Source organism: Gaeumannomyces tritici, assembly GCF_000145635.1.
Source record: "Gaeumannomyces tritici R3-111a-1 unplaced genomic scaffold supercont2.9, whole genome shotgun sequence".
NCBI classification, from domain to species: domain Eukaryota; kingdom Fungi; phylum Ascomycota; class Sordariomycetes; order Magnaporthales; family Magnaporthaceae; genus Gaeumannomyces; species Gaeumannomyces tritici.
This window is the reverse complement of record NW_008804553.1, coordinates 13744-25467: the sequence shown is the minus strand read 5'-3', so window position 1 is coordinate 25467 and position 11724 is coordinate 13744. Positions and strand designations below refer to the sequence as shown.

Sequence of the window (11724 nt, the reverse complement as noted above, 5' to 3'; positions counted from 1 at the left end):
GAGAGAGAGAGAGAGAGAGAGAGAGAGAGAGAGAGAGAGAGAGAGAGAGAGAGAGTATATGCGCCGGGGCGTTGTGAAGCGCTGCGGGTGGTAGTGATGCCGTCGGCCGGCGGGTTGCCGGAAAAGGGGTAAGGCCGGGTTTGGGCGGGGGGATCCTCGGGACCTCCCCTGGGCCCGACTGGAGGTGCAGGGGACTAACGAGCCTACTGTTGGTCCTGACCGCCTGGATCGCGTGGGTCGGGTGTAACGCACCAAGCCCTCCCTTTTACATCTAACTCTAGGTACTCAATTCTACCGCCTATTCTACTGCAGCCTTTGACTATTTAGCAGGCCTAGATCCGTTACACCCAGACGGGGTGGCCCCAGCCATTCCAGGTTTTCCAGTGGCGACGGACGGCAAAAAGTGCACACAGTGCGGGTACATACGGCGGAGCAAGGAGCATATCCAGAAGCGTTGCCGGGACGCGCGCGAGATGGCACCAGCAGGGGCAGACACCCGGCAGCAGTGGAGGCGTCAACACGGGCGGTGGGAGCGGCTGCGACACGCAGGAGGCGATCAAGACGTCGTGTGCACGGTTTAAAAGGCGGGCAAGGAAACGGCCGCGTCGATCCACGAGCAGTCGCGGTGGTCTGCCAACCAATGGGTTAAGAGGACGGGGTTGGGCGCGGTATTTGCACGGGTTCGACCGCGAATGGTTGGCCGCGACGGTCAGGGCGCCGGTGCCGGTCGAGCGGAGAAGGGCCACAGGAGACGACGAGGAAAGGGACGAGGAGGAGGACGGGGAGGAGGAGACCAAATGAGAAGGGGCATTGGTCATGGCCATGTTGGCAGTCGAGTGGGTGGTTTGGTGGGCACAGAAGGCGTCGCGCGCAGCGCTGGGGGGGTCGGTAGCGGTGCATTTCATCGAGCGGCGCGAGGCGGGCGGCAAGAAGTAATCTCTTTCCTACAAGGTATAGCGAATAACAGACACACGACAACGGGATCACACATACTCCCGGGACGGCGTCTCCGGGCGCGGAAAGGCACAGCCCTGGATGATCTCTCTGCGCTACCAAGTCTTGTCCCCGTCGTTCCGCCGGCGGCCATGAGCCTTCGCCAAGTGCCGCACGACGAGGCCGCTGCTCGTCGTCTGGTACTCGTAGTGGCGGTAGCTAGCGCTGGCGGGCGAGGCTAGACCTAGGTGAGCTGGCGACCAATCAGGCGGAAGAGGCAGGGCCTGCTGCGCCAGCAAGACGGCCTGGAGACCAAGAGTAATCTGGTTCCCGGTTCGCTCCCAGGTGCCAGAATCGGCAGAGCTCCCCAAACTTTGGGGCTGATTCGCGCAGCCGCTTGGTTGGGTCCCCCGCGGCAGAATGTGTTCTCCCCCAGTGTGTTCTCCCTCACCGTCACCCCGATCCTGGCCTTCTCCTTGCGGCCAAACCGCGTCCAGGCGCTGCTTGTCAAGATCAGCCCTTCGCTCCAGTGTAGCAATAGCTGGGCCTGATCATCGCTTGTTGAGGGCCTCGCATCAGGATTTCCCCTAGCCCCTATGTGTCCAAGGCATCCTCTGGGCACGCAACCAGATCCAGCCTGCGGGTGGGCTTGCACCGTAACAACTCTGTGGTCGTTTTCCCCCGCTCCCACTCCACATGAAACGCGAATAACGGCCCCCTCGCCATATCTCCAATCTACGTCGATTCCACCAAAGAGCCACATGGGGTGAATAAAATGGGGGGATTACCATCTCTTGGCCCACTTGCTCTAGTGAGCAGCACGGTATCCAGAGGCGTGTCGAGATAGAAGGGGTGTATTGGCCCGCAGTGTCCCTGGGCGGATGAAAGAAGACACGGGGCTAGGAACCGCGCGGCCGGGCCGGACGGCCAAGGGTCATCGAGAGGCCGGCTTCGCAGGCCGCCTCGTTACTGAGAAAGGGCGTCATCTCGTAAACGAGATCGAGGATGCCGGCCGAATACTTGAGGCACTCACTGATGGAGCCGGCTGATGACCGAAACGAGACTCGATAGAGTTCGGCGTCTTCGGGGCGCCAGTAAAGAAACGTGAAGGAGTCGCAGCATCCACCGAGTTTCTGGAGCATTCCAGCCGCATCCGCGGGGCTTTCCAGTATCTCGCAGGTGTCGGACTCCATGTCGTCGAGCTCGTTGACGGCCTTTGGGCCTTCATCGAAGCTCCCGTGCCCCAGCTCGGTCTCGGCTCTCCCATTTGCGGCCGGCCTCACCCCTGCTAACCCGCACAGGTACTCAATGCTCTGTCGTGCAGTGAAAGCTGGGCCATCGCCGCCCGGGTCTTCTGCCAGTAAACTTTATCTTTTCCTTCTCCTGTATGTGGTGCTGTTGGAGACTGGACCTGGCCGTGGTTGTGAACGCAAGGGGCTTGGTGATAACCATGAACAAGTAAGGATCCAGGAGGGAGTGAAACAGGCCGAAAAACCCAGGGTCCGTAGATTTCCCTTTGCAACAGCTCGTTGGCGATTTCTAAGGAGAGGTATCCAAGCTCTTCAACTCTTCCAGCCAAGAGTATTACTCCGAGGCAACCTGCTGAAAGGACTGGGCCAGCAGTGCGTGTATCCATTGGCGGTCTCGAAAAGCCAGTGCTGCTCGGGGATCTGCTACGGGGGCGGGGCCCTGAGGTTGGCCACTGCCGGCTTCCGGGCCTGGTTCGTGGTCAACGGTTCCGGGGACTTCCGGCGGGGTCGGTCTTGCCGCCGCGTCGCTCGGTATCTTTCTTTCCCGGCAAATCCTCAGGCTTCGCTTGAGACAACAGGTCTTCTGCGTCCGACAGGGCCAAACGGCCGCACTCCGACCTGGCGTCCTCCTGCTTGTCCAGCGCCCCGAGTGTGCGGCTTCGTGTCGACAATGTCCCAGTCGGACCCGCACCACCACCACCGACTGCGGAGGGGGGGGCAAGAGCTCGTCGTCGAGCAGCTGCAGGCGTTCGAGGCCGACCTTGGAGTGGCCAAACGAGACCATCTGTATGACGGTGTGACTGTTCTGGCGGCCGCGGCCTCTTGCTGTGGGCGTATAAAGGACTTGATCTTGTCGGCGACCCCCAGGGTCTTGTCCCTCAACTGCAGCAGCTGAGTCTTACCGCCGCCTCCGCCCCACTCGCCAGCCGTCAGGATGTAGACGTTTGTCCCGCTGCTGCCGCCCAAACCGGGCAGCCTGGCCAGGAACCGGCCCGGTCGGTGGCCCGTTACGCCGGGGACGACGACGCCGCCACCGCCGCTGAGGTGCGGCAACGGCGGCGACCCTGGCAGTTGCGGCTTCTTGTCAAGCACGTCCTCCGGTATGGCCGAGACGGCTTGAGCCATGCCTTGGTGCCAATGTTGGAGCCGGACCAAGTCCGTCGCGGTTAATAGCCCTGGCCGCCGTGATGATGGCGCTTAGCGCTTTTTGCACGTCTCTCGCGTGACAGAGCATATTCGAGTAGTCGTTGATTAGGAGGATCTGTTTTCGGTTAGTTGCATTCAGGACAGACCACAGAAGGGGAGGGGGACTGGTTATTACCTGATCTCGTCCGTCGAGCACGTGCTTAACCTCCTCCAGGAACTGTCCATGACTGGCCGGCACTTGTTTTGGAGCTTCTTGCTGCACCAGTTGTTACAGGTGTATTCCACCGTTACAGGGGGTGCTTGGCTGGTCTGCTCGGCTCGGGGCTGGTTCGGCCGCTTCCAGCCCAGGATGCAGCAGTGCGGCGCGACCGAATCGGACTCTGATCTTCTCCTCGGTCGATGCTGTGTTCCCGCGGGCAGCCCTGCGATACCGGAGTCTTGTTCCTGGGTTGCGGGAGGCGTTGGCAACCCCACCGTGGGCGACGCCGCGGCGGCGGTGTGTAACGCTGTCGTCCAGCCCGCCGCCTTGTCCGCCGTGGTGTAGTCGTGGAAGAGGGCCTTTGACTGGTCGCGCGAGAGCGGCAGCTTGCCGTTGTTGAGCCCCCTGTCCTAGAACAGACTCACCATGAGCGACGGGTACGAGTGCCTATCGTTGGACATCTTGACGAGCGTCGAGTGCGTCCAGGGTAGGTTGTCCCGCACCATATCTGAGGGGATGCCGACCCCCGTCTCCCGGAAAAGGCCTGAGACCCGGGCGTTGTCTCAGTACTCCTACAGTGAGCTGTAGGGCACAAAGTTGGGGGCCTTTGCCTCGCCGCCCCTGTCGGTCCTCTGGTGCAGGCGGGTGCCCTCTCGCTGGGCAGTCTCGATCCACACCTTGGAGTCCCTGTACGCGTTGCCCAGTCGAGAGATTCCGCGGGCCACACCGACATGCTGTCGCGTCGCCAAAGGTTGGTGGAATCCGAGCGTTATGTGGCTGTAAGAGGGAAGGATCAGCGGTGTAGGTCTGAGTTACAAGAGTGCTGTTGGGCAGCGCGCCCTTTGCCGCATATGGCACGCCCTATGCATTGGGGCAAAACAAGGCAACCAGGCAAAGAGCACCAGCGAGCCCAAAGAGCCACATGTGGGGACAGGACGGACAGTGGTAGGTGGGACGTGGATCAGGTAGGTAAAATACGTGCAGCGTCGGGGTTCGCCCAATACCGAGGACATGCAGAATCTGCTGAAGGGATCCATGAAGAAGGCAGGGGTTATATAGAAGGGTCACTGTGGTCCGTGCTGAACGCCCGGCCACTCCCATTCGGTGCTTGGCCCCGCGAGTGCTGTTGTTGTTGGCCTTGTGGAGCTGTGCCCGGGGCGGCCCGAGTACGTATTGATGTCGCCGACGGCCTGGACGCAGTAGCTTTCCGGGCGAAGAGGTTGGTGCAGTTCTCTTTGATGGCCGGGTTGAGCGTCACAAAGTCGGGCAGGGAGATGCCGTACTTGAGGCGGAGCTGGTTGCAGTATTCGCCGGGCAGGACGAGGTGGTATTTTGCACAGCAGCCCGTGGTGCCGCCGGGGACGGGAACTGCGGTGGCCCCTGTCCCGGGGCCGCTCGTGATGCTGACGTTGGCAGGCGGATCTCACTGATGGCCCGGTGCGGACACGCACAAGGTGCTGCCACTCATCTTGGCCAGGTTGAGGCAGCTGAGGTTGAGAATAGGGTTCCAGGCCTATCTTTGCGTGCCCCAACAATCTAGCGTGACAAAGGAGCTGTTGCGGCTGTAGCATAACGACCCGTCCGCGGGCCACTTCGGTGCAAATAAGACCTATGAGCCTCTCGCACGCAAATTTCATTGGAAGGGTGTGGGGAAGGACGTCCCTGAATACGATCAGCGAGCCCAGGGAAAGAAATCTCCACGGACTTCATCACCGGGCTACGACCGGTCCTCCATGGGTCTAGAAAAGTGGACGCCATGTTAGTCATCGTATACAAATACACGAAATGGGCTTCGTTATTGCTAATATCGGCTGGCATCACGGCCCCGTGAAGGGAGCCGCTATGTTACCCCTCCCCGCGGGCGAATCTCCCGGTGGGATCTCGGTGGGCAAAGCTGGCCTAACGGGCCGAGCTGGTCATAGGGCAACATCTCCGAGGTCCGCGAAATGGGCGAAAGGAACCTCGGTGTAATAAGGGAACATAATGCGGCGCCGGCTATCTTACTCTTGCCGAAAGGCATCATGTAATCGGCGCCTCGTTCGAATGCCCAGATCGATTATGCTTAACAGGGTCAATGAATGTTTTTTCCCCCTTTTGTTCTCCCCCTTAGATACAATTTCTTCCTTTTCTTTCCCATTTCCTCCGCATGCGCCGAATGGGTTTCCAAAACAACGACTCGCCGGTTTGCACCACTGGGAGCTGCTCGGCATAATGCCATTAACGTACGACCGATGCCTGCTTTTTATCGCAAGCGGCGCGAGGATTCTGGAGGCGTTGGCGTCCGACTCGACGCAGATGAGCACGTCACATATGGGAAAACTAACGATGGCTCGCTTTTGTGCAAAAGGCTAGCTTTAAGCAAAAAAAAAGGAAAAGAGAGTTAGGGAAGAGGAAGACAAACCTAGATAGCGCGACGCCGCACGAGACCTGCGACTAAAGGGACGGAGCCTTGGATCGTGATGATGAAGCCGCCGCGACCTTGACGTCTGCGACAAACTGGAAATGGACCGAAGTCAAGGCTCTGAAACGTCTTGTGGACAGCATGGCGAGGCGGTATTGTATAGGAGATGGAGATTGCACCAAGTAGACCGAAGCACACGCGCGAGGCGACCAGCTGAGCGGTAAAATGAAGGACAGGGCGACTAGACTAGTAGTGGAGAGAGAGAGGCCGAGTGCGCGAGCTGATTAATGATTCGCGTGTAGGCTTTAATGAAAGGAGAGCCTCGCTAGTAAAGAGAGGGTAGAGTAGGGTGGACTGGGTATTGTACGGATCCGTTACGGAATTGATGGGGCGGAAGTCGTGGACGATTCTTCTGGCTGGTTTGCCGTCCTCGTCCAGCTTGACCGAACCATCTGGGTTGGGTGGTTTCAAGGGGAAGAGTGTGTTCGCTCCCCAGGATCCATCCCAAGGGAAGATGAGGTCCGCCATAGCTATCTGGGGGAAGACTTGTTGGGAGAAGTTGACTTGGTCGGGGGTGTAGCGTTTCTGGGAGAGCCGAACAGGACGTGCATCTGGGACCAGATGAATATCATGCTGGATGAGGTCTGTGACGCAGATTTCCTCAAGTGTTTTGACGAAGACTTCTTTGTAGGTGAAGCACAATCGTTTGACCATCGCGACCCTGGCCGGCGTGTCTGCCATGGCGCTGATTTGAATCTGCTGCTCAGCAAACCAAATGTCGATAATATGTTGCGGAGCAGTGCCCAAATCCCGATTTTGCGGGCGCCTACGGATTTCAAAGGGGTCCCCCTTTAAATTAAATTTTCGCACCAAATCAGGCCTGACGACGACGAGAGAGGGTTTCAGGCCGATCCCATCCGCTGTGTTGACGAGATGTGACGGAATGGGGGAGGTATGTCGAGCTGAGTTGAGTCCCCCCACCACTGGTTAAAACCACCCACGTCCTCGTCGTCTTTGTCTTTCAGACATGCCCAGTCCAGATCTGAGTCGTCCTTGTCCACGGTCAGCACCGCGGCCAAATCCGAAAAGGATTAGTCTGGATATCGCTGTTTAGACCACTGCCGTGTGATATTGTTGGACTGGGGAGAGGTGATAGTGTAGGTAGGGAATGCGATCTCATAAGAGTAAATAGGCTTTGACTAATATAGCTCATCATTTCGAGCAATATGCTCGAAATCCCAACAGCGTGGCGAAATGCACCTCATCCCCCATAAGGTAGACTTCCCCAACTTCCCTTGCCGAGCGAGTGACTCCGACGAATCGGCAGCCGGCGGCCGTGAGGGCGACCGCCTGGGGCTGAGCAGCCGGAGAGGACTTGGATGCCGGCTTCAGGAGACCGCGGACCTCCTCCCTCATCTGAGGGGACATGTTCAACATAGAGAGAAGACTGATTTCGACATTGGCTTGTCGGAGGAGCTGGGCAACATCGACGACGTCCTCCTGCTCGGCCCCAGCGATGGGAACGCGTCGTCGACGCGTTTTGCGAGCTTTAACAGCCGAAGCTGCCCTAATGACATGAGGGAGCTTTGCTATGTCCGCTTTATTAAGGGCCGTAATGAGGGCTCGGACCTGCCGTGTGAGGTCCTGAGTGGGGGCGTCCTCCCAGGTGGCCTCATCCTTATCTTCGACCGTGGGACAAGGAGGCCGGGGTGTTGGGGCGGGCGCTGAGTTGACAGTGGGAGACACAACCTCTTCCTCAATTTCCATGACGATGGGGGCGGCTGGGTCATATGCTCGCTGGGTGTGAGCGGGGGCCTGAGGCTCCTGAGGGGGAGGATGCTGACGCCGAGCTGAGGGGAGGAGATTCTCAGGCTTCCAGTTGGTGGACGAGCCAGTGCCCTTTGGGCGGGCGATGGGGTTAACCCGAAAGTCTTGGTTGTTGGCTCGTTTGACTGCACACGCCTCAAACATCGCCAGTGTCTCGTTAGGGTCCACTGATGGACTTGGGATGGACGGTGGAGGATGTTAAGGGGATAAGGAGTTGTGTGACAGGACCCGGGGAACCATAAATTGCATCATGGTGACAGGCTCAGCATTGGCTCCCGTAGCGGGTGTGGCAGCCTCCCGAGCTTCTCGCCTGGCTCTCTGAGCAGCTGCTGCCACATTGATCTTATGCTGATCCCGGGGCTGAGAACACTCGTCCAGGTGATAACCCGGGGCCTCACAGTTCCAGCAAACGAGAGAAGACCGGTATGGGTTTCTTGCTCCTCCTCTATACTCCTATCGGGGAGCAGCATGTTCGGGTGGAGGAAAAGGAGCTGGAGCTTGAGTTTTGACTCCCCTTATCATGGCCTCCATTAATGACACCATCTGTTCTATGGTGATGGCGAGTCTTTTTGTGGGATCGGATGGAACCGGGCGGGAGGTTTCCTCCCTTATCCGAGCTGCCTTTCCCGGAGTGATGACATAGTGCATAGCGACTTGTCTGAGTTCCTCGAAGGTCATCCCGTCGAGAAGGAGAATGCGGTCCCAGGTGGCCTTATCCTTCAGGAGGAGGTGATTGTAAATCTGCTTCTGTATGTCTGCTCCCGACTCTCCGTCCACCATCTGGGTGATCATCCTCTCCATAAGGATGTGTCGAGTGACTGTGTCCTTGACCCGACTGTTGAGGTGCTTGGCTCGGGTGAGGTATGTGGTGAGAGCCTTTCCGGGAAGTCTGGAGGATTTAGAGACTTGAGCCTTGGTTTCCGCGTCGAACCGGTCGTCATTCTCCTCGTCGGGGAAACGATTCTCGAAGGCTGTGCGGAGGAGAGTCCAATTCCTCTTCTGGGCGAGAGTGGTCTGCATGCCGTACCATTCCCTTGCGTCTCCTCTCAGACCCGCCTTAAATTCAGCCATGGATTTAATTCCTGAGGCGCGGCCCTCAAGGCCGAGACAGGTGACCTCGGCCTCGATGTGCTCCAGGTAATCTTGTGCCAGCTCGAGGGGAGCCCCCGAGAATGTGTAGACATTTAACGACATGGTGACTCTTGGGTTGGGAGCGATGGGTGTCTTGGGTGTGTCACACTCCTCTCCTTCCTGGAGGGCACGCTCGGCGAGGTGGATGATGAGCGCGAGCGTTTCCCAGAATGGGGAGGAGGCTAGTTCCTGAGGTGCCGAATCGGAGGCGCTGGATGTAACGACTTGCTCCGACCCGTGGATGTCGGGATCCGGGAGGACAACTGAAGGATTTTCAGAGCCTAAGTCTTCCCTGTTGTCCGACTCGACTGACGGAGGAAGGGAGACTTCAGCGGCAAGAATTGTCTCCAGGTTTTCGGACGGGACCGGAGAAGAGCGACCAAAGTCTGGGGGGAACGGAGGTGAGCCGAATGTGGAAGAATCCTCGGAGGGCACTGGGGGCTTGGGATCCCGAAATTGCGAAAAGAAGCGGTGGGATGCAGAGTGATTTGCGTCGTCAATAAGGGCAGACATAGGCCGACTCTAAAAGTAGAATGGGAACTGCTGGCCAGCAAATTGCCGGCAGCCAGAGGGATCGGAATGAAAAGTGAAATGGGATTAACTTAGGCCGACGGACGCTCAGCCGAATGTTGTTAATGACCGAAGGATTGGAATAACCACGATCGGAAACCGCGACAAAAGGAAACGAAGGAGATGAGTGAACCGAATGGTGAGATGCAGTAGAACAATAACAGAGCTGCCCCAGTGGGCTGGCTCAATCAATCCCCGCGATGGGAAAGGCTCGAATGACCGGAGAGGTGCCGGTCGTGGATGGTTCTGGGTGGTGCTGGATCGTGTCGTGGGAAGTGAGAGATGGAAAGACGGTCCAGAGACCACAAAGACTAGGAATCCCCCACAGGCGGGTCATCAACAATTCTCGACAAATTTTAAAGCTCCTTCCCGCTCAACTCGGGGTGGACATCTGATTCCGATCAGGGGAAAGAGTGACGGTGTGATTGATCCTCGGATGTGCTGGGATTTGGGCGATATAAGGTTTAATGGTGACGAGGGTTTGATGTCCAGCGAAACACTGAAAAGAAAAGAGAGCGTGGGGTGGCCAAAGAGCGAAGTTGGTAGGTCGATCGAATTGAGGTTATCGCGAGGTGGGCAGCTGTGCCAATGCAGGTCTCAATCGGGATCAAGTCGAGCTTCGGGGCGCGCACAAAGCGACAAGTTAACGCGCAAAAGATTGAACTGCAAAAGTCACGAGACAAAGCGATATCTCGGCTTCAATTGATCGTTAAATGCAGGTTTGGGCAGAGGCTAGAACTCTGGTGCAGTCCCTGCCTGGATCGCCATAAAACGATGGTGCCGAATGGAGGGTCAAAAGTGCAATGAATTGGCTCCAGTCAGGCCCTCCAGGCCAACGCGAGGGCGATCGTTGAAGGTAGAAAATAGCGGGCCCTCTCCCTGCTGACTCATACTCTCCACACTTGGCTGTAACATGTGGGCTACGAGACCCGGAACACCCTGTGAAATTGGCTTCACCATCCATCCCCCGCCAACCATCGTCCTATTCAATTAGGCCACAGCCAACGCAACCAGGTTCACAACCAGGTTCGTTGCACCTATGGTTCCTGCCTCGCGAGTTGGACCCGCTGATCGCGTTGAGGAGTGTTGATGAGTGCCGCGCGAGCCAAAACTTGCGTGCGCTAACTTTCGGTTTTTTTCTCTTTCTCCTTCTGGCAGGGAACAGGATGGTAAAATAACCAGGTTCGTGGGTGGCGCAAGGGATTTGTGGCTTACGCGATCTTCGACTAACGTGGCTTAGCGCCTCACGCAACTCCCAAACACACCCCCACACGCGCATCATCCTGCCAACCACCAAATCATGAAACGACAGGATAACCTAACATCAGTCAACCTGCCACCGACGTCATGCCCGCCGAGTCCGACGACGATGAATACTGCACCGTCCGCATTCCTCGCAAATATCTTGATCGTCTCCCCGCTGATGTTCGTTCAGCCGCGAAACCCCTCAAACGCACCGACAACGCCGGGCCCGGCGCTGGCCCCGTTCCCCCGAAGGATGAACCGCCGGAGGCGCTGCTAAAGAGGCTCATCCACAGTCTCGACCGGCAAATCGTCGGCGAGCTTTGGAAGGAATGGGGTCAGCAGCCACCCAACCCAGATTCGATCCAGGCGCAGGCTGAGAAGGCGCGCAAAGAGGAGGAGGCGCGCAAGGAAGAGGCGCAAAAGGTCGAAGCCCTCATGCGTGAAACCGCTGAGCTGCGGGCCAAGTTCCATCAGCTGCTTGCCGAAAACAAGGAACTCAAACAACAGCAACAATTCACAGTCAGCACTTGTAAGTCGCATTAACAACACTAGCAGGTGGTCAAATAAATGCTAACCACCCTACAGACCAAAAATCTGCGCCTTTGCGCCGCTCCACGCGAACCAATCCCTTGGCCAACGAGCCTCAACCCTTCGGCACCAACCCCGATGCCTTGCTGCCAGTGTCATCTACGGCCAAGGACACAAACTCTGGCCGCAGTTTTCGCACTGCCGATACAGATCCTCTCCCCTTGCCACTGCAGCCCGCAAGTGCAGAGACAGCGTCATCAGCGGCGACGGGCAACGATCCTACTGCGCAAGCTGACAGCGTCAACAACCACCCGTCTTCACCCTCAACCACCTTGTTGGCAAACGGTGCCAACGGAACGACGAGTGCGGTACAACCTAACGCACTTCCAACAAAGCCAGCCTATCCGTCCGCCGTCGGAAGGCAACGCCGCCCGCTCCCTAACCACCGCCCGCCGACTATACGACGCTGAAAAACTGGGGCAGAACCTAGTCAG

General features: G+C 57.9%; 7 protein-coding genes across 7 annotated transcripts in view; 1 reads left to right on the top strand and 6 right to left on the bottom strand.

The window, feature by feature from the left end:
• Nucleotides 1-824, bottom strand: part of GGTG_12510 (hypothetical protein) — a gene marked incomplete at both ends in the record, with an annotated part of 1939 nt that extends 1115 nt beyond the window's left edge. Inside the window, one exon of the mRNA XM_009230410.1 lies at nt 427-824. Within this exon, the coding sequence (XP_009228674.1) occupies nt 427-824 (398 nt within the window). The remainder of the gene's footprint in view (nt 1-426) is intronic.
• A 512-nt stretch (nt 825-1336) lies between these two features.
• On the bottom strand, nt 1337-2311 carry GGTG_12509 (hypothetical protein). The gene has a single exon (XM_009230409.1). It carries the CDS (start codon nt 2124-2126, stop codon nt 1833-1835), a length of 294 nt encoding a protein of 97 aa, XP_009228673.1. The 5' UTR covers nt 2127-2311; the 3' UTR covers nt 1337-1832.
• Nucleotides 2312-2517: 206 nt separating this feature from the next.
• GGTG_12508 (hypothetical protein) lies at nt 2518-4159 on the bottom strand (the record flags this gene model as incomplete). Its single annotated transcript, XM_009230408.1, has 4 exons — nt 3505-4159; nt 3411-3444; nt 3086-3358; nt 2518-3008 (listed from the first exon to the last, which is right to left on the bottom strand). The coding sequence occupies exons 2-4, from the start codon at nt 3415-3417 to the stop codon at nt 2518-2520; spliced, it is 771 nt and encodes a 256-aa protein (XP_009228672.1). The 5' UTR covers nt 3418-3444; nt 3505-4159.
• Nucleotides 4160-4529: 370 nt separating this feature from the next.
• Nucleotides 4530-4996, bottom strand: GGTG_12507 (hypothetical protein; the record flags this gene model as incomplete). Its single annotated transcript, XM_009230407.1, has 2 exons — nt 4530-4931; nt 4980-4996. 2 exons carry the CDS (start codon nt 4994-4996, stop codon nt 4580-4582), a joined length of 369 nt encoding a protein of 122 aa, XP_009228671.1. The 3' UTR covers nt 4530-4579.
• Nucleotides 4997-5961: 965 nt separating this feature from the next.
• GGTG_12506 (hypothetical protein) lies at nt 5962-7900 on the bottom strand (the record flags this gene model as incomplete). Its single annotated transcript, XM_009230406.1, has 3 exons — nt 5962-6175; nt 6297-6778; nt 7211-7900. The coding sequence occupies 3 exons, from the start codon at nt 7898-7900 to the stop codon at nt 5962-5964; spliced, it is 1386 nt and encodes a 461-aa protein (XP_009228670.1).
• Nucleotides 7901-8209: 309 nt separating this feature from the next.
• Nucleotides 8210-9400, bottom strand: GGTG_12505 (hypothetical protein; the record flags this gene model as incomplete). Its single annotated transcript, XM_009230405.1, has 1 exon — nt 8210-9400. One exon carries the CDS (start codon nt 9398-9400, stop codon nt 8210-8212), a length of 1191 nt encoding a protein of 396 aa, XP_009228669.1.
• Nucleotides 9401-10444: 1044 nt separating this feature from the next.
• GGTG_12504 (hypothetical protein) lies at nt 10445-11724 on the top strand. Its single transcript, XM_009230404.1, has 3 exons — nt 10445-10639; nt 10698-11231; nt 11288-11724. The coding sequence occupies exons 2-3, from the start codon at nt 10805-10807 to the stop codon at nt 11698-11700; spliced, it is 840 nt and encodes a 279-aa protein (XP_009228668.1). The 5' UTR covers nt 10445-10639; nt 10698-10804; the 3' UTR covers nt 11701-11724.

What these genes read in the sequence shown, in the direction of transcription:
- GGTG_12509 (XM_009230409.1), bottom strand. Translation starts at nt 2,126, where the DNA reads ATGGAGTCCGACACCTGCGAGATACTGGAAAGCCCCGCGGATGCGGCT.
- GGTG_12504 (XM_009230404.1), top strand. Translation starts at nt 10,805, where the DNA reads ATGCCCGCCGAGTCCGACGACGATGAATACTGCACCGTCCGCATTCCT. An exon ending in ACAATTCACAGTCAGCACTT is followed by an intron (nt 11,232 to 11,287) that starts GTAAGTCGCATT and finishes ACCACCCTACAG; the next exon opens with ACCAAAAATCTGCGCCTTTG.